We start from the raw sequence: 27692 nt of genomic DNA, 5'->3' as shown, positions 1-27692 counted from the left end.
TTTATCAAAATTTGTGTCAAATGATCGGTATTTTTCATGCATTTCGAAAATATTAAAACAAACATTTGAAAATACTAAAAAAAGTCATATATACTCAACATTTCAGCCAGTTTAGTTCGAAACTAAAAGATTTGATAATCATATTGTAAAAACTTAAATTTTGAGTATTTTTTCGAAAATACGTAGTTTTATGATTTTTTTAGTATTTTCAAAAGTTTGTTCTAATATTTTCAAAATGTTTGAAAAAATCCCGATCATTTGATACGCATTTTGTAAAAACTTAAATTTTAAGTATTTTTGAAAATACGTAGTTTTGTGAAAAATTTCAGTATTTTCAAAAACATGTATTGAAACTTTTGAAATTTATGAAAAAAAAACCCGATACCCATATTGTAAAAACTGAAATTTGTAGTATTTTTTTTCGAAAATACGTAGTTTTGTGAAATTTTTTAGTATCATCAAAAAAATGTGTTGTAACTTTCGTAATGTATGAAAAAATTCCTATCATTTGATTCCCATATTGCAAAAAACTGAAATTTTGAGTACTTTTTAAAAATACGTAGTTTTGTGAAAATTTAGAGTTTAACAAAAAAAAAACTTTCGAAACGTATGAAAAAATTCCGATCATTTGATACCAATATTACAATAACAATTATTTTAAGTATTTTTTTGAGAAACATTGTATTTTCAAAATACTGGAAAAATACGTACTTTGTGAAAATTTTCATGCAATTATAACTGCATTGGATACCTGAAATCATTACGATTCCAAAACTCTATAATTTTTTGAAGTTTGGATGATTTTTCATAGGATTATAGCCAATGTCTCCCATATAGCCAAAATCCTTTACACTGAAATAGAAAAAAAGTACCAAATTTCTAAATTCTAGGAATTTTGCCTCCTTTCCTTGTTATCCAAATAACCCAATTACTTAATAAGGAAAAGTAGCAAAATTCCTGGAATTTAGGAATTTGGTACTTTTTTTTATTTCAGTGTAAGTGCTTAACCGAGGCAGCTGTACGAATCAAAACCGGGGCAGTGCAAAACCGAGGTGTGCAAAACCGGGGCATAACTGTATACTAGGGTGCCCAGAAAAAATAACCCTTTGCTACACAAGCGGAAAACGGTTTTTTGGGTTATTTTAAGCATCTGTACAAATTTTGAGCGAAATTAGTTGCGATTAACCCATTGATACCCGAGCCTAAAGTTGGTGAAAAAATGTTTTTCTTACAAAAATGACTTTTTTAAATAGCTAATAACTTTTCAGGATCGAGTTTTACAGCTTTGGTATGTTGCATTAAATTTTCAATAAGAATCTCTTTTTTGGGAACATTTGGATAGAAATAGCGCACCGTGCAGACCAAACCGTAAGAAAATTGGATTTCCCATTCAGTTTTTCGATTTTTCCCATACAAACTTCACCTTCGAGTATCAATGGGAAAATGTTGACCGATTTTGCTCATATTTGTCCCAGAGTCCTAAAATAGCTCAAGTAACAATATTCAGCAGGAGCGAGGTTTTGAGAAAAAAAAAACCCATATTCTGGGCACCCTACTGTATACAGATTCTATATAACAAAATAAGCTCAGGAATCTGTAAAATACAAATTAATATGTACTTGTGGCAACCCTGGACACAGAGAAACAAAGACCCAGAGACACAGAGACACAGAGTCATAGAGTCACAGAGATTTTTTAAACTTTTTGCATAATTTGATTTGAAGTTGAAAAATAAATAAAAATGAGGTTTTCCCCATTTTATTACTGATTAAATATTCAAGCGTTATTGAAAAATAAACATACTTAAATGAATTTCTAAGTCTCGCCAGTCTCCAAACCATCGTCAATAAAAGATCCACCTTCCGAAAAAACACTCCATTTGTTTCCTTTAAAGGAAGCAATTCCCCGTCAAAAACGATGGTTTTCCACGAAAAATCAATAAATTAGTACGCCCCGTTGAAGCTTCCGTTCGGCGGAAATGGTCCAAACAGTTTTCTTTGTAGCATGCCTGCCTTCCGGCGAGTCCATTCTGGCTCCCTCCAAAGAGATGTTCCGAGAAAGTTCAAATTCCATCAGGCGTCTTCGGAATGATCATAAACTGCGGACAAATCAATGAAATTTTTATTTTTAAAAATAGCAGTGAATCTCATTATTTTTTGTTTCAGTGACATTTGCTTGGTTGAAAATTTACTACAAATGTCACAATTTTTTAAAATCTTTTTAATTTTTAAATAACTAAAGCATTATATCCACATCACTGGAAAAAAAGCTCACGTGTCAATTTGGTGCTGAGAGCAGGACCACACGTTCCGACCAAATTTGTGATGGGTCTCATGTCGAGTTGTGGGAAATGACGGAAGGGGGGCCAACTCCGCGTGGAAAAGCCAAGGAATCGACACTGATGGCGACGGCTCCATCCGGATGGAAGCACTTATGTTTTCGCTACTTTGCTGTCCGATTTCAGAATTTATCGAGAATCAATGAGGTGTAAAAAGGTCAGATAAGTTTCTTAGATTTTTGTTCAAGGGAAATTACTTTGACTTTTAAATGACTAAATTTTTTAAAAATCATCAAACTCACATTTTTATAGAACAGCATTATGGTGAAGTATACCCAAACCTTTTGCAGACGTCATTGTTTCAATTGGAAACTTGGCAAATGGAAAGCTTCCGCTGGAAGGTTTTTCTCTTGGGGCACGGAAGGGGCGTAGGCTATTTATAGTACGGGCCATCCATTCGACAGCCGACAAAAGCAGAAGACTTTGAGTATAATTAGATTTCATTCTTCATTCTTCTGCTGCTGCCTCCACACTGCTGGATCGCGTGCAAGCTCACAGCCGGTGGTCGCTTGTATGTGTGTGTGCGACGGTTGTGTACGTGTGCCGGCAGTGCCATCATAATAAATGTCATAAATATATAGCAACGTACACAGCTTTGATGGTGGTGGTAGTACCATATGTTTTTCAAAGTCTCGTCGTACACATTGAAAATGGAAACAATGAAGGTCGTCGGAAATTAATATTAATTGTACATTAAAAGCTTTTTCATTTTGTTCGTTAACGATAACCTCATTTCATGAAACATTAAAATTCGAGCAAACTTCCTTGCTTCTATTTTTAAGCGTGTACCAGGGAAAGTTCCCAATTCTCACAACTTGGTCACATGTTTCTGGAAACTGTTTGTGGTAGAGTGTGGTGGCACGTTCCACAACTTATTGTGGGATGTTCTTGCGCTGGTTTGGTTTCGAATTACTGAGAAAAAAAAACTATTCTGAAATGACCCCGAACCAGCAATCTTCAGCCTGAAACACCAGGGGTCAAGGACAGCAAAGCATTTTAACGGAAATATCTTTGGCAAGGATTTCTAGGTTCACAGTTTTTTTCAACGATTGGACCATTTTTAGTCATTTTGGATGACATAAACCTTAAAAGAATTTAACGGCCTTATTGAAGGTTCGAAGCTATGTTTTTGCAAAAAAATGACAGATTTTTTGAAAAAAAATATAAGATTTTTGGAAACTACAGTAACTGAAACTGAAACTGACTCTACAGTATTTTTATACATAAAGTGCAACGTTTTCAAATTAAAGGCGTTTTAAGGTATTGATTCTAAAAATTATAAATTTTATGAATTTAAAAATACTTATGCACTCCCGCAAATAGTATGGTATGCACTCCTGATAAAAATATTTTCGAGAAGCTTTCGAAATTTTCAACATTTTTTTAGATTTAGTTGATTGGGCTGCTGGTTGCTGGAATAAAGTTTCTTAAAAAAATAGTTGAGTTTTTTTTCTCAGTGTCACCCAATAAGCATTAATTTTTAAATATCTATACTGTTGATTCGATACTTTTGGTTCGATTTTCAATTATTGAAAATAATAGTTTTGTTAAATTTTCTTTAAGCACAAATAATTAAAAAAATGCTAACATGCCAAGCATTTAAAAATGCACTCAATAAAGGAGGTATTAGACTATGACAAACAAACAAACTAGACAAGACACGCACCTTTTTGGCATCTGACAATTTGCCCGATCCACCATGTTGTTTTTGGAAATGTTTGTTTACAAACAGTTTGCGAGTTTGGGAAACGGGCTTGCGAGCAAACAAACTGTTTGTCGAAACTTTTACACTGTGAATTTTTAGTTGCGCTTCTATAAAATCTTTTGTTTGCTCAAGAATGGTTTAAGAGCCGTCACGTTTTAGGTGAAAATATTAAACGCATTACATTAGAAGTATTATGATATTGCATTACAAATATAATGTTTTTTTTTCATTTTAAATAATATTTTAAGGATTTTCTTGGCTTTTTTTTACATTTAAAAATTAGATTAGTATGTAAAACTAATTAGTTTTAAATTAAGGTAATACAGGTAATATAAATGGTTTGTTGATTTTGTAACTTTTTATTAGGTATAATGTCACAAAATTATTGTAATATGCTATATAATTTCTATTTATTTAAATAATAAAACATGACACTAAGAAAACTAATTTTTCAATAATTTTAAACTTTAAGAGGCTGTCTGTCGGCAACCAGCTATCCAATTAAATAATTCTAAACTGGAAAATTATTGAAATTCGCTTAAGCTCATTGAAAATGTTTTTTTTTTAACATGGCTTCTTTTCCATGAAGAATTTTTTTAAAACATGTTTTATTTTCCATCTGAATTCTAAAATCAATATGAATTTTAAATGTTTTTATCACTTTATTTTTAATATTATTTAAAAATCATATTTAAAAAAATATATTTTTGGTTTTATATTTTGAGTCATCCTAAACTCAAATGCAATGATCTCTTTTTTTGGTTTCCAGAACATTTCCTTAAAAATCGCAAAATTTGCATTTAAGTAATTAAAAGTGCATTTAATTACAGGGATTTTTTTTTCGTGTTTCTTTTTCCTGAAAATTCAATATATAAAAACTGCACAGTGGTCCAGATCGCAAAATTAAGTGGAAAAACGATTTTCCGAAAAATTGTGAAATTTTGGAGCTTTGGTGTCTTGAGAAGAGTTGTTGCAAATGAAAAGGGGCCACTTTTTGTGTGGTTGTAAATTAGGGTGGTTCACGATTAGGGTGATTTTGAAAACCTAACATTTCAGGAATATTTTTGGGAATGTTTTGTCTTCTAGAAAGTTGTTGAGCTTGCTAATTCAAGCAACTTTGTCCAAGACACCAAAATTGTATCTCGTAATCTACGCCTTCTACGACCAAATTTATAGAAAGCGTCTGAGCAAACCTTCAAAAATCTGTTTTTTGAACATGACAATTCAGGGTGTTGGGGGCACTTTTTGAGCTCTAAAAAATGAACATTTTTATTTTTTGACATGTCAATTTGGACTTAAGGGTCAAAAGTTACAGCCATTTTTAGGTAAAAAAGATGCAAATTTTAAACCTTAATATCTCGAAAAGGTGCAAGAAAAATTTTAAGCGCCAGGTTGCATTTGAAATAGGAGATTTAGCACTACAAACGCTGAAAAAATCTCAGGGGTGTTTTTCTTTAAACTCGAGATATCTTCATTTGAAAAAGTCCAATTTTCAAGGGAAACCATATGGGACCACCCTAACGAAATTCGAAAATTGTCCAAATATATGTTTGTCCATGTAATTTTGCACGCTGAATCTGAATCAGCCCTCAGAGTTGAGCCAAAGTGCCGTAAAAACGATTTTTGCAAATTTCAATAAAATATTTAATTATTTAACCAAACCCGCAGTGTTTAATGGTAGCTGTGGAGGCCAGATATCGTTTTACATTTTTACATTCGAAAAATAGTTCCAGCAATCAAAATGCTTAACCACCCTTTTCTCGTGTTGCTTCAAAATAGAAAAAAAATGGCTTCAAGCTGAATCCTGAGCAAAGACAGAATTCGAAAAGATAGGTTAAGGAAGTAATGTTTTTGAAATAAGCTTAGTCAATGTCAACATGCCAAGCAATTTGTCAAAAAGTACCGTCAACTGGGACGAATCGGTACTACAGTATGAATAGGGATAACAGTTTTTAGAGCACTTAAAAGCTTAAAATTTGGAAAACGATGCACTGTTTTAGATGTTCTGGCTTTGTTCTATCCGAAACTAATAAAAAATATCCAAATATTGTACAGTAACACGTATGAAACAGCTGTCCCAATTCGTCCCATGTGTCCCGTTTCGCCCCAGAAAACGGTAGTGTTATGTTGGTTTGACGAAGTATTCTACTCACCCAAAAGTTCAAGGAGTTCTATTTTCCGTCCATGAATTGGCCCACCAAAATGGCAACACATAACCTGCAAATTACGATACACTATAATAAAGGTCGGCACCCAGTAATAGAGTGCCATGATGCCGGCATCAACAATAGAGCCGCACTCCGTTGCCTGTTTTGGCTGGATGAAAAATTGCCTTCCCGATATAGTGCTCCATATTTCGTAAACACCTGGCCAAGAGGCCCCCCCTCTTCCAAGCAATAACTCCGAGTCGATTTTGGTTCCATAAACACGTCGTTACGTCGCTGTCGACTGGGCGATGCAGAACATTCTTTTTGGATTTTCATTGCTGGAAAAGTATTGCATTTCACAGTCAGCAGCTCTTTACCTTCGAGAAGGTCGGCTCCCGGTTGGATGTCGTCAAGCTGCGCAAATTCTACGTGTAGAATATGCCAACGTTGCATCTTCCGAGCATCCAGCATCTGGAGTACGCGTAAGCCGTCATTCGATGGTCCCGAGGGGGGATTTCCCTGATTGCGACCAACCTGCCACCGGCAAAAAACTGCCACTGCTGGCAATCATCACATTTTTCCATCGCCTCAAGAGAGTTGAGAGTGCAGCATGGCACCGGTGCACTTGAAGCTGCAACAGAGCATGCAAAATTTGAGCACAGTGAAAATGTTTGCAAGCTACCGATCTGAAGGTCACGGGATCGAATCCCGGGGGAGAGAGAGTCGATAAAGTAGATATTTTAAAAATCTTCTCTGCTTTTTTCTCACTGTGTCAATGGCATGAGAAGTACCGTTTGAAACCTGTTCTATCTGGGTTGGCCGTTTGGGAACCGTGCAAGCGGCTGGAATCCCGGTGTGCAAAATCAATTGCTCATAGCTCACAACTGAAACGCCTGGATCAACTCAACAACAACCATCTGCTGCATACTCGCCGGCACTGTTCTATTTTGCATGCACTTTGTCGGGAACGTCGTCGGTTGGTTTACAGCCCGAAGGACTGTCTTTTTTTGTTGCTGTATTTTCCTGAACTTCTGGTCGGTTGATCAATAGCTCCCTTGGCGCGAGCAGGACTAACCCCCGCGGCAGATGATAACGTGCACTTTACAGAGCAATCTGATAGTGGCATTAGTGGTTTATGGAGCTGATGGTGGAGATCCGGGATTTGGCTGGATGTGAGCAGAACAAGTTGATGGTGCAAAACACTTCCTTTTTCTCACTTCAGTGTTGTTAATTCATGTTCAACTTTTTTTTTAATGCAAATTGCTTCATAAAAATTAAAAAAATGTGATTTTTAATTGAATTTAATTTTAATGTTAAGTTGCGTATTTTAATTACGAAAATTTCGGTTCCTTACCATGTATAGGTTATCGCTAAAATTTTCAAGTTATCACAGTTTTAGTGAACAAAGTTGATTTTTTGCCGTTTTCGTCATCTTCTCATTTTTGCGCGAACGAAACCCAGTTTTTTTTAAATCGTATCTAAAAAAATTAAAACATAACTTCACCATTTTTATATGATATGTAAAATTTTCCGAGGAATCAGGTAAAAATATTTTCAAACATAGGCTCTTTGCCTTCAAAACATCATTTTAAGTTTTCATACGACTTTTTCAAATTTTAAGCTAGATTTTTGAAACTTTTTACTATTTTTCCCAAATAGCCAAACTATTCACCTTTCTTTTGGGTCTAAGACAGCTAAATTCGGATTAAATGGCGCGGAGATATGATTTTTTGAAAAAGGTGGTTTTGGCGAAAATCGACGAAAATGGCAATTTTTTGGACCACCACGGCGGAGGTCACCCTAAAGGCAAAACAAAAAAAAAATACTAATGTAATTATTTTGGCCAAGGAACCCCCAGAAAATTTTTGTGCCCGATTGGAGAACTTTTTTTTTCGAATCATGCTGTTTTCGTAGGGAATTGCTGAATAGCAAAGTAAATTAGTAAATTATAGCACTTTCATTCAAAATTTGAAATCAGCAAAAAGTCATACCGGTATTTAAAATTTAATTTACTATGAATTTTTAAATTTATTAAATATTTTAAATTTATTTTAAATTTATTAATTTTTTTTATCTTTAAAAATTTCTGGTATGTTTTAGGAGACTGCTGATCTTTTCAGCGCGAGCCGTTCATTTATATACCGAGGTTTACCAAGTTGGATAAATACGACGAGTGCTGAAAAAAACAACGCTGCAACGAGTTGCTTACAACATTTTTTACAATTTCGAAAAACGCTTTTTGAATGGAATTTTATGTCTATCATCATCATTGAGGTAAATTCACCGTTCAAAACAAAAAATAAATAAATGAAAAAATGTTACTTTTCGATACTAGAGTTGAAAAGCTCAACTTTTCAGCACCCATTTCAGTACTGAAAAGTAGAACTTTTCAGCACTGATATTGAAGGGTATTATTTTTTCATTACATTGGAATTACAAAAAAAAATACATTTTTTGCGCTTGAGTTTAGGATGGTGCAAATTCTAGTATCTAGTACCGGAGATATAATATATTGAAAAAAAGCTGTTTTAGGAGAAAAAAGGAAGATATTGTTAAGGAAAATATCACAAACCATTTTAAGATCCAAAACCAAATATACAATCGAAAATTACTTACATTTTTTTCTGTTAATGGCACCGTTTTCATGATATAGGCACTTTAAGGTATTTCTCATTTTTTTTTTGGCTGTTTTGAAAAACTTTGAAAGTAAAAGCTTCCATGCAAAACATTTATTTGAAAAGCTAAATTGTACAGATTATGTGATGTCAACAACTATCAAACAATTAGTCTTGATTCTAAAATTAAGAAGTAATAATTATTGGAAAGATAAAAAAAAATCACAAGTGTTTCATTTTTCGACATTGAAAATTTAACTTACAGTTTCGAGATATCTCGAGCTGAAAAATGAGGGCACTGAGAAAAACTATTTTTTCACAAAATTTAAAATTCAAGATGCTGTATCTTAGCAACCAGCAGTGCGAACACAAAATCAAAAATAAAAATTGCTGGAAATTTAGTTAGCTTTTCAAAAATATTGTACGCAGGTGGTTCTTCATTTAAAGAGTTTTTTTAAGGTGCCACAAATTGAGCATTTTTTGAAAAACATGAATCCCTGAGAATGACGATAACTTATCAAGAGTTGTAAAGTCATTTTCGATTTTTTAGTTGATTTTGCTTCAAAAATGGATTTCGATAATGTTGACAATACTTGCGATTTTTTTTCTAAATTAATATCTCCTGTATCAGATTTTGCACCATCCTAAACTTAAGTGCAAAAGAAAGCAAAACTGTAAAACTTATTCAAAAAATTTTGAAGCCATTTTTTTTGGGCTGTTTCCTAACTATTTTCGTAAAGTGGAAAATATTTTTAATTTTTAACATTTTTAGTCTTGTGACTACATTTGCAAATTGGTGAATTTTATCAATTAATTTGTATAGTTCTTTTCGAAAAAAAATATTTGTTTTAATATTCCAAATCAATACCTACAATTTCGCCGGAGACATAAGTTCGTTTAGAGAATCCCTTCTCGAGATATTTTTCAAATGTATGGATTTCTGTATGAATAACCCATTTTGCAATATGGCTTTCTTTGATGAGAAAATAAAAGGACAAAGTTTCAACATAATCAAACATTTAAATAATACAGTTACGGAAAAAAATCAAAGAAATGATTTATACATTGCATGTTGAATTTAAATTTTGGTAATTACAAAAGCTCGTTGTTTATTTTAACTATCCTGATTTTTTTTGTAGCTTAAACATCTTTGATCCTTCCAAACGATCAAAATTGCCTTCAGAAGATAATTCCAACTGCAACAATGATCCAGTAAGATTTTTTTCCATCTGTGAATTTTTAACACTTTCCAATTTAAGACAGGGAATTACACCCAAATACCTGAATTTCCTTCAGCAATCAAACATCCCGCGTCAAAATCATTAAGCTTTTTGAAACGTTTTCTACCTCGTGGCATTCCCTAAATCCATTTTTTTTTCATGTTGGGAATTCACAGCAAGGCGAAAAAAAATTAGATCTGTGAGAAAGAAACAATTGAAACTCGGGAAATTGAGAGCAGCGCAAAAAAAAGTCATTTTTATCAGGAAAATTCCAGCTGGAGGTTTCCCCGGTGGAAAATGAGTAAAGTTAGTTGCTTCCCCTTGGTAAGGTGAGTTTTTTTCTCATCAGGTGTGGAAACTGAAAAAAGAGGAAAAGAGAAGGTGGTACCGTAATCAACTCGCAGCTTAATTATTTACCCCGGGAAGAGTTGCTCCTGGTGTTCTCGCTGGGTTTACACATTGTCCCTGGAGGAGGTCCCCCGAAGGAGCGAGGGACGGCTTTTTCCCCATGGCAGAGAAAAGGGGGAGAAAATGGTGGTCAGTGTGGTTTTACTCGGGAACTCGTTCACTTCCCAGCGGGGTTATAAATGTCTCTAGCCGGGGAGAATGTGTTTTCCCAGCTTTATCCTGGAAAGGGTGAACAGTGGTGATTCTGGCTTTTCCAAGTTACGAACCTTAACAATAGAGAAACGTGACGAAATTAGATCCCACAACCACCCACACACTGACACCGACACTGATGGTGATGGCACTGAGATAAAAAGTTTAATTGTTTTCCTTCTTCACGGTTCCTGTTGGCCCTGGAGCAGCACATCAGCTGATGGTGGTGTGGTCCTGGTCATGTAATGGATATATGAAATGTCCTTCGCAGCTCGGCTAGGACAAATGAGTTTTTGCTGTGGCAAGGAGGAAGGACATCACAGGACGATATGGTGCTCTGGCTTGGGTTGACCAACAAATGATGATTGATTGGGAGTCGGTTGAACATCCGTCGAAATGGGACGAGTTTCTGTTGTCCGGGATGGCTTTTAGACAGGGAGTAGTTTTTATTGAGATTCGATTGATCTGCAGAGCAATTGGTGTTGCAAATGAGTAGTAATTTCTTGCATAATGTTCCAGTTGTCTCAGACTTTCTATAGGTTTTTGATCGATGTTCAATTAATTGATTTAAATTCTTTTTAAAGATATGTTTTATCACGTTCGTACAAAAGTATTTATATTTGATTTGCTGACTTTCTGAACAAATAAAAAATTAGTTCATCGATACTAATCTCGATACATTTTAAACGGTTTATTTGATATACTTTATGTCTTGAGCAAAGTTAAAGGTTTTAATATGAGCAATTCTCCAGAATTTCAGCCATCGGTGATTAAAGATTTTTTTTCATTTACCCTAAAAGTTGTGTGGGCTTTTCCTCTAACTAAAGAAGCCACTTCCATTCTTAAATTCACATCTTAAAATGAGTTGAATAACATGTTTCTTCTATGCTTTCAATGTTTTCCAAAAATCACAATTATTGTTGTAAAGAATTATGTAAGGAAGGCTCATGATGCATTGTGGTACGCGCGGTTGGTTGGAGCTATCCCGCGCAGTACTAAACCATACTTGTTGTGATGGCAGTTCTGAAGCCGAATTTTTTACGTCTTTCTTCAGTGGTCCCTCTATCACCCTATCGGCTAACTGCGATATGCACTTGTTGGGTCTAACTTCCGTTTCATGGGTCAAAAAGTGCCTACCAAATTGAAGGCAAATAAAAAAACAATAAATAAAAATAGGCTGATTTGTTGATGAATTTTTCATGTGAAATATCGATGTTTTCATTTGGCTTGTTTTCACAAATAACAGAACAACGTAAAATGACATTTTTTAAAATTTTATCGTTTTGGACAAATATGTTAAAGATGACATAAAAAATATGCAAATTGTTTTAATTCTTTGCAAGGCCATATTTCAGTAACCAAAGTTCGGATGTATGACAAAAGGTTGAAATACATAAGGTCAAATGGAATGGACAAATGGTCGAATTAAAAAAATAGAAAAAAACTTGTGATGTGAGCCTAAAAATATTCCAAACAATATTTTGTTTGTTTTGTTTCATAAAATTTAAAGACATTTTTATTTTTTGAAACGTTCGCTCATTTTTTAAAGATTTTAAAAAGTACAAAAACATTACGACAGTCAAGAATAGGTTTTAAAAAAAGAAACAAAAACTTGAAAAATATTTAAGAAGTCAAAATTTTGTTTTGATCAGCTGCTCATGTTTTAATGAATGGAAAACTCACAAAAATATTATGACAATCAAGAATAAGTTGTTGCTTAAAATAAAATAAAAACTTAAAACATATTCCAGAAGTCAAACTTTTTTGAAAGAACTGCTTTTAAAGAATGGAAAAGTCCTAAAAATATTATTACAAAACTGGATTTTTTCCTACCTTTTGTCGCACATCCTCAAAGTTCTGATCAATAATATCTATTAGAGGATTGTATATATTTTTCTGAGATAGACTCTATTACAAAAAAAAAACATTTTTTCTGATAAAATGTCAACTTAAAAATAGCTTTTACTCGCAAACGGTTATTTTTATGCAAAGTTTACTGAAGAGAATTAAAATTTTCGACCAAACATGATTTTTGGAAGTTTTTTCGAAAGATTTTTCGATACTTTCGAAAAATTACTATTTTTTCCAAAAAATCATAACTTTTTGTTAATTGAAAAAAAAATCGAAGGGTGTAAATTTTGTACAAATGCTTTGTGATAAAAAGTTCATAAAAAATGTGTAAAATGTTTTGCTTTTTCTCGAATTGTCTTGATAATAATGTGTAACTTTGCATTTTAACCCCACAACAATTTGAGAGCGCTTTGTTGAATCCTCAATTCGTGAATAGCAACTTAAGTTTTCATGAAAAATGGACGGACAAATATTTATGTTATTACATTAAACCCTAGCGCCGTTTTGAAGGGAAGTCGAAATTAAAATAGGTTTCCGATGGTTTTTGCAATGAACTTAGATTTTTTGGTCTGACAAATTTCTTAGAAGAAATAGAGGCTTCAAAACACTGAAATTGTGAACTTTAATAAACACGGAATTAAAAAAATAAAACGGAATTACAAAAAAAAACATATCTTTCTAATGAATTAAAGTACGTTCAGCAACCTTACGCAACGTGAGGGTTCGATGCCTGTCTTGGAAAGTTGATAAATATATCTCTCCCTTGTGCCACACAGCAGTCCTAAGGTTAATCTGATAATCGCTTCTGTCTGTGTCAACACTGTCAACTGGCGGCTGTGTAGAAGAATTCATCCAACGCATGGTCCATTGTTATCTCATAAATCAACTTGAATTTAGCGCCAGTGGTGCATGTTCTATAGAATAACCATGATAGGAAATATTTTTGCAAGAATATGATGATCTCACTACAAAAAGGGTTTTTTTATACTTTCAACACCTTAACATCAAAGATCGGAGTCGCAAAAACTTGCAAAAAATTGCTCCCCATTTTTGCGGGTTAGGAATATAAGTCTGAAAAAATCGGAATTGGACAAAAATAAATAAAAAATAGGTGATGTTGGTCACCCTAACTGTCTCATACAAACTACACCTCATTCAGCCCAATTCATCTTCTCTCAGTAAACCAATTCAACCGTGTATATCGCTCCGACTGACCAAAACCTGTCAAATTCCTCAGCTCAACTGACAGAATATTTATTCTCTCTTCTTTCTTCCAGTAATCTTTTCAGAATTCTGTGACGCAAAACGTCGTGTGTTCGAATCCCGACAGGTGCCCGAATCTCACCGTAGTTCCTGGAATAGGAATTGCTCGGATTAGGTCACCGGGAATTAGATGGAAAATTATCACTCGTGTGTGCGAGGAGGAAAAATTGTCGTGAGGGAGGCAAAAGGTGAGCCGTTCATCACACGTGGTGGTGCGTGACACGTGCCACGTGTGTCTCAGTGTGTGTGGTGGCGGGAGGGAAGATGAAGATTTATGATCGTTTTATGCGAGGAAAAGTGAGTGCGGTGACGGTGCTGAACAGATAAATTAGGTTTTTTTTTGGTGGTCGGGTCGAGTTCCGTCTAGTGGGGGATAAGTTTTATTCGGCGAAAAAGAGAAGGAAAAGTTTTCGAAAGGGGGGCGGGTCACGTGAAATATTACGGTGACATCGGTGGGTAATTAGTCGAGCAGAAGAATCGGATTAGTGCCAGCCAGTTTGAAGGGAGGGATAAGTGTGTCATAAATCCGGCTGAGTTGGGAGTCGTGATAGAAAAATTCTTCTGGATCAAGGCTTCACCCAAGGAAGGAGAAAAAGATACTACAATTTACAGCCTTTCACAAGTTTATAAATAATCACACCCCGGCGGCGGCAGTCGGTGACATCCCAGCTGGTCTAAGGATAGTGACCAGATTGTCCCGTTCCGGAGTAGCTGACCCTAGCGAAAAGAAGAAGGAGTAGCGAAACCCGCAAGGATGGGCTGCGGACAGAGCAAGATTCATCTCTACCCGAGGAAAAACAAGAGCAAATCCAACGGCAAGAAGAGTGGACACAGTAAGTACACAGAGTCGAGCTTGGCAGTGTTGCCAGCACTGCCAGGAAGAGAGCGAGTCATTGCAGATTGCCCTGGGGGAGGATTTATTGGATGCACTTTTGCCTCCACAATGCATTCGTTCGTTTTTTTAAACTTCTTTCAGCAGTAATAGGGCTTCGTCGTTTATAAATTGTCTGGCAAAGCGGGATTATCATCAATCATGGGGATTTCCGTTTTCGCCGCGGGGTTTCCTTCCGTTAGTTGGTTAATTATTAACACAATCATGATGATTCTTGCGTAACACCGACTAGTTTAAGCGAAAAACGAAGGTGAGATTACGGTCGCTTAGTTGGTGGAAAATTGGATCACTTGAGGCGGATGATGATTAGCTGGTTTTCAGTACGTTGGCAGAAAGTTTAGGGCGTATGTTGAGCGTCGGTAGAAAAGTTAATCCTTCCCGGAAGGAGTAGTTGTTTAGAATAGGGTATGTTACAAATTGTAACCTTTTTTAAGCGTTCTTGGAAGGGTTTTGAGTGGTTGTGTTGAGTTCAGCTTGTTTACAAGTTTTATGAATTTTCAGGGAAAGTTTTCGCTTGAAAGTTACATAGTGTTTTTGTAATGTTATTTTTATTAAATTAGCATTTTTTAAGTTTACTATTAATGATATTAACCAAATTATGAAAAATATAACAGATGAAAATATTTGCATCAATTTGGAGTACAGCACAAGAGGTGAATGTAGGTTTTTTTACAAACCAACCGGATTTACACACTTAACTTTAAACTAATTTTATTGATTTTTCATCGATTTTCTTTGACAAAATCACTGCAAATTAAAAGAAACATGTACATCAATATGCCTTTAACAAATACTTAAACATTTCAACACCTGCTCTAGCATTTAATATACGTTTTTGCACAATATTTGTATGTTTTGATAGGTTCCAGATAAAACGGGCATTTTCCAATTAAAAAAAAACAAAATTAGCAAAATAATTTTCAAATTTGGAGCGCATTTATTATGGGATGGCCTGGCCATCTCTGTCTTATGTGCCTTATGTATGTCTTATGTATGCCTTTGGGTGATCAGATTACGAAGTAAAAGATAATGACAAAAACATTGTAATTAATTTCTAAATTTGAAGTCCAAAAGTGTTTCAAAATTTTTGTCCCTAATTCAAAAACAAAACTGAAAGTATCTTTTAGATAAAAAAAAAAACATTTCTTATCTTAATTGATCATCTACAAACATCTAAATATAAGTCCAGTTAAAATTTAATACGCTAAACTTAAAGCATTCTATAAAAAAACACTAAATAACACCTCAATGTAAAATTTCGATTCACTGCTGCCAACTTTCAGATTTTCCATATTATTTTTAACATAATGCACACATTAAGTAGGTCATTTAAGTTTTTAAAGGTTGTTTTTTTACAATGATTTGTGGGTTGAACCACAAAAAAAAATCTCGGACGGAATTTGTGAAATTTTTAAACCACCTGATTTTTTTTTTAAATTCTGATATAAGCCATACATTTTTAAAAGGTTAAGGTTCGGTATTTTTTTTATTTAATTTTGAAAATACTTTTGTTCTTTGCAATGCAACTGTTTGTCCGTTTTTCAAAGTCCAAAAATGAAATTGAACAATTAAAAAAAAAACAAAATTATGTGTTAGCTGTAATCAGGGTTACCAGGTTAAAACTTGGAAAATCTGGCTAAGTATCGATAAAAAAATCTGGAAACATCTGGCAGACTAGAATATAACATGAAGGATATGAATTAATTCAAAAGTTTTTAGAATTCAGTAAATTTACATTTTCTCTTTTTTTGATTTTCAATTAAATTCGTTCATTTCGATAACAAAATTGTTCAAAATGAGCATAAAGCGAAAAATCTGGCAAAATCTGTGAATATCTGGCACAGTGAACCTTTATTCTGGTTGATACTTGAAAAATCTGGCAACCTGGCAACCCTGCCTGTAATTGTCCCTAAAATGGCTGTCACTTGAAAATAGCACTTTTTGTTAAAACAAATATGATGCAATTTCCATGCCCAATTTGATTGTATTTCACAATGATTTTTGTAAATAAAAATTAAAGAACATATTCAATATTTTTGAAAAGTTAAATTTATGCAATTTGCTCATAATTTGCCGTTTCCAATTCCCCAAAACATATCAAAAATAAAAAAAAAATGGTTTTAGAGAATTTGACAGTTGTGGAAAAAAATCTTTTAAGACATCGTATAGTTCTGAAAAAATGCTTTTTCAAGATGCATACCAAACCTTTCAACCATAAAAAAAAACATTTTTTTTTCTATCAACTACCACTGTTGTATGGAGAATTGTCTGGAATAACCAATGATTCAAAATACCTCCTTTGGTCATAGGGAAGTTCCCCAAAAAGTTTCAGCCGGTTTAAAAAAATACATATGAAAACCATTCCCAGTTTTCGTTGAGAATTGCTCTAGCCTATTATTGGGTATTTTTTTTAAAAGTTCTTGTTGTAAAAGGATCTGCCTTGACCATGATCTTTTAAAAGTAATTTTTAATAAATTTGTTCATTACATATAATATTTTCATTTCATAACCAATTGCAGTTCAGTCACTTTTTTTGAACTTCTTTTCTGAAGGAAAAATCAGATTAACCCTCCACTTTCCAAATTGTATTTTCGGAGATTTCTATTTGTAGTTTTTTTCAAGAACTTTAGTTCTACGAAAAAAAAGAATCATTTTGCTTTCTTCACCGGCTCTAAAAATTAACTTTTCTCACAAAACTAGTAGACTCACCTCCACGTATACCTACCGACACAGAATCGGAAAATGTCTGTCCGTATGTGTGTATGTGCCAATTATGTCACTCAGTTTTCTCAGCACTGGCTGAACCGATTTTTGCCAAACCAGTCGCATTTGACTTGTTTTAGGGTCCCATACGTCGCTATGGAATTGTTTGAACTTTTGATAAGTAGTTTAAAAGTTTTGTATAAAAATGTGCTTTCGCATATATCCGGATGTTAGATAAGGATCGAAAATTGTGGCAAATTAGGGCATAATACAAATTGTTGGACAGGTAATTGTAAGACCATTCCAAAAAGACTACAAATTTGAAGATCTGGCAACCCTGTCCCTGGTTATGACAACTTATTATCAATCATTGGTGGTTTATCGAAATACATTCCTAATGAGTCTAAAGTATTGAAGATCTGTTAACCCTGTCTCAAGTTATGACCATACAAGTATGTACCTTTTAAAACCGGATCTTTTGCTTTTAGTTTAATGCAACTATTCTATTCTACTTCCATCCATTCTACTATGCCTATGCTATTTTAGATAAAATTCCAGACATCTATTCGATTTTTTTAGTGCTTTCCACATTTTTTGACATAAACATAAACCACTAGTTTGCAAGACACAACAAAGTGCCTGTCCAAAACTTAGAGTATTCTGATTTTGTCATAAAAAGTAGGGGATATTAGTTTAATGTACGGCCAAAGCTGTCTCCAGGACAAGTAATTTTTTTCCTGAAACAAGTAAAATCACCAAATATTCTTTAATACTTAAGAGTTCATAGGTAAGTCCAATGCTTTTAAAAGATTCAAAATCAGTTTTGGAAAAGGATGTAAGTCAAATTTTCAGATCGAAGTTCGCCTCGAGGCAGAGTCGGATCATGGATTTCTTGGAAACTCCATTAAAATCTCATAAAAGGTGACAACAAAACTTCGCCAACGCGCCAGCATTTCCAGGAACAAATCAATTCGCAACTCGTCACTTTTCGTTGCCGTGAAAATTCCTAACTGCTGAAAATTTTCCTACCGTATGCAAGTTTTCCATACGGAGTTCGGCGAATCAGATTTGAGTGGGGAAATTATCAAGCGCAAATATAATTAGTCAGCATGTAAAATAATTTCATTAATCACGGCGGCGTAAATTGGCGCCAATTTGCGGAAGCTGCGCGCAGCAACTTGTTTGAAAGCGAACTTCCAGTAACGTAATTGACGGGTTGTGTACAACTCTTTCGGAAGATTGTTTAACTTGGTGAAGCTTTGTTTTGTGGAACTTTTCTAATGAGAAAGCCGGTAAGCCGAATTTTTGTTTGGTTTGTCTGCTGCTCAAAATTCAAAACCTCTCGCGCAAACAATTTATCGCTGATCGCACGGCATTAAACCATTAATATTTCAATTCCTGTCGTCACCATTGCTTGCTCTCAATTTTCTAATGCCCTCGAGCGACGGCAGCGTTGACGACGACGGCGGGAAAAGTGAAAAATAGAAAAGCATTTTCCCAGCCCATCATCAGGTGCGCCCGAGGTTTTTTGGGCTGGGAAAATAGGCCCCCCAATTTGGGCTAATGCCTTTTTCACGAAAACTCACTTTGTCTCCCGCACCCGTCTCTTTTCCCTTTCCTACTCTAGGCTTTGGGAAAATGGGGAAACGAGCATGGAATTCTTCTCCAACGATCTTGGCAAAGATGCTGATGGCTTGGCATTTTTGGTGCTTCGATCCGTGGAATTAATTTTTGATGAACCCTGGCCTGGGTGTCAGATTCTTCTGTTTCAGGGCTACTGAAAATTTGCATTTTAGGGTTGATGTCTCAATTTTTAACGAATAAAAACGTGAAGTTGTTTGGTTTAACCGTTGTTTAATAATAATTGTGAAATTTTCAGGAATTCAATGCTATGCATTTCATGTGATAATTATTTCTGAAAAAAAAATCTCAAGAAAAATAGACCAATCTCCTACCAAGAAATTGATCTCTCCAATTAAAACAAACCATGGACACTATTAACACCTAACGCCCATCGTTCTAATTACCACACGCTGGCCAATTTCCTGCAGGAATGCTGGCTGGTTCCAACGAAGAAGAAATTTTCATTTTTCTTCCTCGAACCGTTTGATGTGCGGTCACCGGAGATGGCTCCGTGTCGCGCGGAGGAGGGAGAGGCTCCTCCGGGCATGGCCTTATTTTCCAATTACCGATGGTAATCTTGGCCTCTGATATGGCGGCAATAGGTTGTCATTAAAGGTAGCCGGCCCGCTCAAATGAGACTTTCTACCGATGCCCTACGGCGATTGACGAAGGAATATTTCTTGGAAGGGAAGAAGGTTGCTGGAGTTATAGTTTAATTAAGAAATATTGCTTATTTATGTAAGTTCGCATTCTCTTAGCTTCTTTATTAGAAATTCTCTTGTATTTTTAATTATAACATTTATGATGAAAAGTATAAATACAAATACTGTTGCTCTTTTTGTCGTTTGAAGAAAATCCTTCTCATTTTGTTTATAATCATGCTGCCTACAACAAGTATCAAAATCAACCAGGAAAGTCTAGAAAATGCGAAACGAGGTTTCCTTCAAGAACACGGCCCAGAAAATAAGCTCAACTTTACTGCATATAGCCCATACCGGGGCAAAGCCTAGGCTTGTTGGAAATCCCATAAAAAGATTACTAAGTCTTTTATTTATTCACCTTCTTGGCACGGGGTTGGTTGAACCTGCAAGGCACGTGGAGCTTTAGAAATGGAAAAGGTTTCAGTTTCAATTTTGCAGCGCTTCCCGTGACATAAACAGAACTGAAGGAAAGGGAATTGACTTCGACAAACGGTGAAAACATGGTGACATTTCAAACTAGGCACGTGTTGAAATTATGGGTTTGTTTAAAACTCTTGAACGGTTTGCAGAAATTTAGCCAGTTTGGATGGAAATAAAATTAGAATTGCTCATCTAAGAATGTCCTAAAACCAATCCTTGCGAAGTTACAGCGGTTTTAAAAATAAAAATGTTGAAAAAACAGCTTTTTTTGTGTTTTTGGCATTTTCTATATGATAGACTTGATTTTTCAGTCTAGAATATATTTTTACCGGATAACTCGTCCAATTTCCCATAAGTTTGCCTTTGACAGCTTTTCAATTTGACTCGTTTTAATATTTACGTAAGATGATTTACTATCCAGATTCCTACCACACTGAAAAGCAATGTAATTTACCTTATATCTGTAAGCCCATGCATCCAATTGAAAAGCTGTCAAAGGCAAACTTATGGGAAATTGGACGAGCTTTCCGGAAAAATATTTTCGAGACTGAAAAATCAAGTCAGTCATATAGAAATTGCCAAAAACCATCAAAAAACCTATTTTTTCAACATTTTTATTTTCAAAATCACTGTAACTTCACAAGGATTGGACTTAGGACAATGGTCAATATGGAGACTTTTATGTAAAATTGTCTGGAGAATCGATTCCCGTATTCGGTTTTTGAAAATTTTGACGTTTAGAGCACTTTTCAAAAAAAACAGTTTCAGTAAATGATTTTTGTATTTTTTTAGGTGAGTTGCTCCATCCTGCATTTTTCGTGAGTCTTTTTGTTACATCTTAGGCTATTTTCACAAAAATTTTGAACGAAAAAAAAATCGTGGGCTCACCTTAAAATTTGACTTTTAAACTTAAAAATCAAAAAATCTCATAAAAGTGGAGTGTATTTTTCTTTCAGTGTATTTTTTTCAGAAAGCCCGTCCAATTTCCTACAAGTTTGTCTTTGACCACTTTTTGGTACGATGCAACGCCTTCGAGATACAGTCATTTTTAAATTACAGAAAACAAAAATATCTAAATAACTTACGCCCTTCTCAAATGTCATTTTCGAGTACAATTGGATCCATATACACAAAAATGGCTTATATAGGCCTAGGATAACATGTCTACAAAGTTTCATTGAAATCGGAGAGGGTCGGGTACAAAAGTACCAGAAAAATTCCTGATTTGAGCTGGAATTGCTCTATATCAAAAAATTTGTAATTGTCTGTTCTACAACTTTGTAGAACATTGTTACACTTTAAAAAATAACCCTGCAAAGTTAGAAAAAAACACGAAATTTCAAAAAGAGAAAATTTTTGTTCTAAATGAAAAAATGACCCTTCTGGATCAATTTAGATTCGAAAAGTACATTAAATTTCCCATAAAACGACATGTTCCAAAATTTTGTACAGTCGAGTAACGGAAAATGGGAGAGTTTTTAAAACTTTTTTTAGTGTTTTTTTTCGATGAAAAATACGTTTTTTCGGAATTCTGAGTATGCCATCAAATCGGGCGTCTAATTTTACATAAAAGTCCCTTTGACACTAAATTTCTATCTCATCACCGTTTCAGGCTGCAAATTATTGAAAAACACCTCTTTTTTGGCATGTTCAAAAATGGAAGGGGTCGTACCGCCCCTCCGTCACGAGATATCAAAAAACGGACCTCGGATTCGTAATCAGGGACAAAAGTTACCCCTTAGGACAAAGTTTCACGCAAATCGAAGAGGGGTCGGTGCAACCTTTTCCGATTTCGTGTGAGTTGGTAGGGGTAATTCTCTACCAATATTGTCAAGATTGTCATCTTAGTAATTCTCTAAAGAATGAGCTTTTTTTTAACTTAATGTTTGTATTTTTTGGTTTGGATAAAAAAATTACCAAAAAAGTCAACCTCCATACAAAAATGCTAGTAAAATATTTAAAAATCTGTACCTTAATAACGGATTTTCTGATCGATTAAGAGTCTTTAATAAATCTCACCAAAATTACAAAAAATGGCAACTTTGGAGCTACGGCAAAGGGTGGTCAAAATACATTTGGCAGTGATAGCAATTTATCGAAAAATTCATAATTTCTGATATTTATAGATGTTATAAATAAAATTAGCAATCGAAATTTCTTTACATAAGTTTCGATATCATACTACGTTTTCAAGTTATAACGTCATGATTCGAATTCCCGGACGCTTCGAAACCCGGACACCTCATCTTGTTTTATCAATTATTTTAATTTAAGTTCGCATTGTGATTGTCAAAACTGTGTTATTTGATAAATTCTACCATCAACATTCATTTAAAGTTTGTTTGAACGCTGTAGTTACTGCCAAAACAATAAAATAAAATTATAAGTTTACCAAAAAATGTGAAACACTGAAATATTTCATAGGTGTCCGATGCAACGGGAAGGCAAAGCAGAAATTTATTATTTTTATTTCCTTAAATTCTAGCAAATTTTTAGATAAAATATTGATTGTTTTGATGTTAACGGTTTTTTTTAAGACCTAAAGAATACCATTCACCAACATTTCAGTCCAAATTTGTGCGGTTCATAAGAAAAATCGAGTGTCCGGAGTTCGAATCATGACGTTAGTCACCTAAATTTTTTTGTTGATAACGTAACTTTTTCTACACAGAAAAAAAAGTTAAATTTTGGAATGTTGAAAATTTGGTAGGTTGAATATTACCTCTTTTTTGAGTAATATTACATATAAAATGTGTAAAAATGTGAACCTGATAAATATTCATCAAAAACTGATGAAAATTCATAATTTTCAGAGGTAACATTAATTATTGAATATCTATTCTGGTGGAGTTGACCCTGACCCAAATTCTGAGCAGTCTGAGCTAGCGAAATCATCACGCACACATGACGAAGTCCAGTCTGCAATCCGTTAAATCACCGTCTTCTCGCAAAGCATTTTTTTCCATTTTTTTTACTGAAGGAAAAACAATCAGGAAAACTGAGTTTTCGATATTTTGGACCAAAATAGCGCCTTGTTTTTACGAAGGTTTTAAAAAAAAAAATCAATATTTTAAAAATACTGTCATACAAGGTTCCTTCTGATTCAGAATGATTGCCATCAATTCACGAAGTTTAAAAATACTCTCAATTTATTTCCCTTTCAATAAAATCGCATCATCCAGCAGGTTCCTCGAAAATAAAAGGATATTGAAATCGCAATTAAATTCACTGCCCGGCATCCGGACTTTTTTTTATCTCTACGCAAAAGTCTGCCCCAGGCTCAAGTGCTGGCCCGTTGTCTGAGACAAGGGTTTGCCGCTGTCACCATTATCCCATGGAAGACGAAGAAGAAGTGTGACTTGTGGCACCTGCGTCAGAACATGGGACCACCACCAGAACCTTGAAGGTCGAAAGGATCGAACCCGACCAGGCTGGCTGGCTGTAGGCGTCCCGTGCGAAAAGGATATGAAAATGCTAATGGATTTCCGTTTCGTTGCCGGTTTTGGAGCCGGGTTTGTTGCTCGAGTTTGGGGTTGTCTATAGACTATAGTATTAAGACGAACAAGAGGAAAATTTTGAATTCATAGTTTGACTTTTATTTTTATAAAATTACTTGACTTCCAAGTTAAAAAATAACATAAAAATAGTCTAAAAATAATAAAGAACCTTAATTTTTCGCAATGACGATCATATTCCCAAAAAAACTGCTCCCAGAAAATACCTGGAATTGGCTCGTTTCGCTGGAAGCAAGGACTAATTTTATATTCCTGTTTGCGTACCCAATAAAAACAAAAACTCTGGGGCCGAAACTTCTCAGGCAAAAAAAAAACACACACACACAACCCCGGCAGGGGTTGTGAAAATTACGGGTGGAAAATTCACTTTTCACCAGGCCGAGGGTGCTCTCCTGGTGGCCATAAAATATGCCGTAAACATGTTCATAATGAATGAACTCGGAGGAAGCAACAAAAAAAAGGTTTGCCGCTAAAAACCATTACAACATTTGAAGTAAAGCGGAAAAAAGCGGCGTAAAAGTTCACGTGGATTAGCCGTTAACCCTGGGAAGATTTTTTTTCATTTTCTTTAATTTAATATTTTTTTCTTTCAATATTACCTAACTTTCTTCGTTTTCAAGTTTTTCCAATTTTTTTTCTCATGTATCTCATACCGTTATTAAAGGTGACATTGAACGAATTTATCAATTTTTTAAATATTTTTTGCAACTACTATTTTTAATGAAGAACTTTGGAAAGTGTTCGATTCAATTCAATTTATTCATTTGCTACACTGAAAATAATCCATATTGCAGAGTTTTTGAGAACCTTAAAACCGCAAGTTATTTTCTTGAAAAATGGAGAAAAATGAATTCCAAAAATCATGAATAAGCGTTCATGAAATTGGGAATCACGAATAAAGTGTTCAAATCTCGTGGAATTTGAACACATTGTTCGTGGTTCCCAAAATCATAAACGCTTGTTCACGATGTTGCGAACTCATTTTTCTCCGTGTAGATGAACTCAACTCCGTAGGATTCAGTGGTTTTAGGGAGAGCAGAAAAAATCATTTGAAAAAACTGCTGATGTAGGCAAGGCTCAGTACTACACATATAAAAAAAAATGTATTTCAATGTTTGTTGAACAACAAACAAAATATCCAGGAAACGGCAATTGGGTCCTAAAATTAAGCTTAGATTGCTGATATTATTGTTTACAGCGATAAAGCTTATTTTTCTGACTACAATGACCCTTTGTACGACCAAAAAGAGTTTAAAATGTATTTTTAAATCAATTTTGAAAAATTAACCTCGCGGTCCTTCTTGACAGAAAAGCTCCTACTTGACAGCTCGTTCCAAGGGGACCATAGTTGATCCATCGAAAAAATGTTGTCTTGTCAAAATTTTTGTTTGCATTAAAATGAAAAAAAGTGATCAGAAATGGGTTTTAATCGTGCTTTTTACTGTTGTACATAAAAATTTACATAGGGCTTTAGTACCCAATTTTGAACAAATTTCCTAGAAATCCCTGGTGTTCCCGGGAAATTTTCTAATTATTGGAAATGGTTCTAATTAATAATTTTTCAACAAACTTTGATTTTGACTATGACAACGAACAAAACTAATTTGAGGATGAATCTTGATTATTTGTAAAAAATCATACAACCTGAAGAAAATATAAATATTTTTGTGTATAAAAGGGTCTTAGAAAGAGCCCGGTAAAAAGATTCCTTGCTTCTTAAAACTCGATTATATACAAAAAAGTGTTAGGAAAATACTTTTGTTGCATTTTTTTTTCAATCAGCGAGAAAAAAAAAACAAAAGAACACATCAAGTGTTATCATGTTAGTTGTTTACTTAAAAGCTTACAACGAGTCTAATTCGATTATTTTCAAACGTCGAGGATATTTTTTATTCTGAAAGTTTTTACAACTTTTTCTCAGTGTTTATTCATTGCCACGCTCTATCGGTATCTATTAGTTCGATTTTCGAAGCCTAAATGAAAATTTGGAGTTCTTATATATTTAAAAAAATCATGGACACTTTTTCAATAAAATTTAAATTTTATCTAAAATATAGGTTTTTGCTATCTAAAACTAACACTCAATTCTAGATTAAATTTCCGAAAGGTCCCATCTGCATAGAAAATGGTCATGGCTCATAGGTTGTTTTTAAAATTTACTCTAGAATTCTTACTCAATAGGTTATAACTTTAAAATAATAATTTTCATCAAAAACAAGGTGAAGTGATTTTCAATTGCAAATTTGATTTTGTTTTCATAAATGATGTTTTCTAAATCGTTGATGCTTCAAGAATAAAAATATCTTCGTGATTTTTTGTCTTACTTTTCTGTGGCTCAAAAGTTGGCTTGCTAAGTAATTTAACTTTTTGTGAAAAAGTAAATAAAAAAGGGGTCATTTTGCAAAGACTTTTTTTTATTGTCCAAATAATAATTTACAACTTAGCTGAAAAGACCATTTCGATCAGAAAATCCATTTCCGAGATAACAGATTTCAGAATATTTACATAACATTTTGTATGGACAACTGCCAAAATTGTACGGAGAATTGTGTGGACGAACCAGTGATGCAAAAGGTCATCTTTGGCCATAGAAAAGTCCCCGAAAAAGTTGCCACAAAATAAAAAAAGAAGTTTCTTTTGAAAGTCTCTAAAAGTTTACAAGATAGGTTGTCCCTCCTCTCTCATTCACGAAATATCGATAAAAAGAAATTCGAAAATATAACTTCTGTCGGAGTTTAGGTTTAACTCTTTTATTTGCAAGAATTAAAACGTAATACTTAAAAAAAATTGTAATTTTGCTTAGATTAAGGAATGTTAGTAAACAAAACGAAATAAACGAAATAAAATGATTCAAACAAGGAAAATCACAAAAAAATCGTTGATATTTTCGTGAAACTTCAGAGCGATTTTAACTGTTGTGTTTCACACCTTATTATCTTTTGTGGGTGAGTGAAATTCACTGGGAAAAGATTATATTTTGAAATAATTCCTTATTGAAGCAATGCTGGTAAAAGATTTTGCAAAATTGATTGAAAATAGCATCCAAGATGGGCATAGTCATGAAGTGAAAATCATTTCAATAAGTAATAATTTTGATAATTTTGACAACACCGTTATGTCATTGCATTGAACGGAAAAAAATCATTTCCCGAAATCGTGAGTTAAATTCATGAATGTGAGAACCACAAAGGAACTCATGACCAACGATACCAGATTATTTTATGGGAAATCTGTATCATGTCGAATTCGAAGCCATTGAAGACATTTTTTAATTTTTAACAACAGATTTAAGCATAGTTTAATTACTAAATTGTGATTTTTTTAAATATAATCATTTTTCGAAAATCTGTATATACAGATTTTGTGATTTTTAGGATTGAAAAATCTGTAAAATAGAGATTTATCTGTATATCTGGCATGACTGCTCATGACTACTCATGAATACCTTTTTATCGTGGTTCTTACATTCATGAACACAATTCACGATTACGGGAATTGATTTTTTCCTGTTAGCATTAGCATTAGCATAGCATTAGCATTAGCAATAAAGGTCGCACAATTCCGGATGGCTGCACAACGCTTATCTTGCTGTTTAACTGTAATTAAACGTATGATAGCACTAGACTTTCATCCGGTTAGAATATTCCAACACGGGAGATACCATGTTTTCATCTTTAGATGAGCGTGTAATACTATCCAGTAAGATAAGGGGCTCCTGGCCGGTACCTTGCTAACCTCGGGGATTGGAAGGTATGTTAGTAAACATTAGGGTGGGTACGGATTTTGAAAAGTTCTCAGATCAAGTTCTGGTGTGGTTCCCCTGGTAGGGTATACCCATAGGGACTCTCACGCCAAATTTCAGCTCATTTGGTTGAAAACTGGCTTGTCTCAAGCGGGTTCAAGTTTACATGGAAATTACTATGGGAAATTTTGAATTTTCGTTCATTCACTCGTACAGGCCTGGGGAAAACATGTAGAAACTTCTAGGATGGCCAGAAATGAGCGGAATCGTCTAGAGAACAACTTTCCCTAAGAGACCAGGTCGATTCGTTCAACCTCCATCGAGCTCAACGGCATTACCTCCGGGGTTTTCGGAACC

At 34.3% G+C, this 27692-nt stretch overlaps 2 protein-coding genes across 3 annotated transcripts in view; both read left to right on the top strand.

Annotated features, from left to right (window-relative positions):
- Positions 1–27692, top strand: part of LOC120432597 (RNA-binding protein 1) — a 454616-nt gene that overhangs the window by 272649 nt on the left and 154275 nt on the right. The gene's annotated exons all lie outside the window — the stretch shown is intronic.
- The window catches only part of LOC120432616 (transcription factor SPT20 homolog), a 189431-nt gene that overhangs the window by 22435 nt on the left and 139304 nt on the right, over positions 1–27692 (top strand). The window contains exon 2 of the mRNA XM_039597863.2: positions 13754–14572. Within this exon, the coding sequence (XP_039453797.1) occupies positions 14494–14572 (79 nt within the window). The 5' untranslated portion in view covers positions 13754–14493. The remainder of the gene's footprint in view (positions 1–13753; positions 14573–27692) is intronic.

The sequence above is a fragment of the Culex pipiens genome, chromosome 3 (assembly GCF_016801865.2).
Source record: "Culex pipiens pallens isolate TS chromosome 3, TS_CPP_V2, whole genome shotgun sequence".
NCBI lineage: Eukaryota > Metazoa > Arthropoda > Insecta > Diptera > Culicidae > Culex > Culex pipiens.
This window is presented reverse-complemented; position numbering and strand designations above follow the sequence as displayed.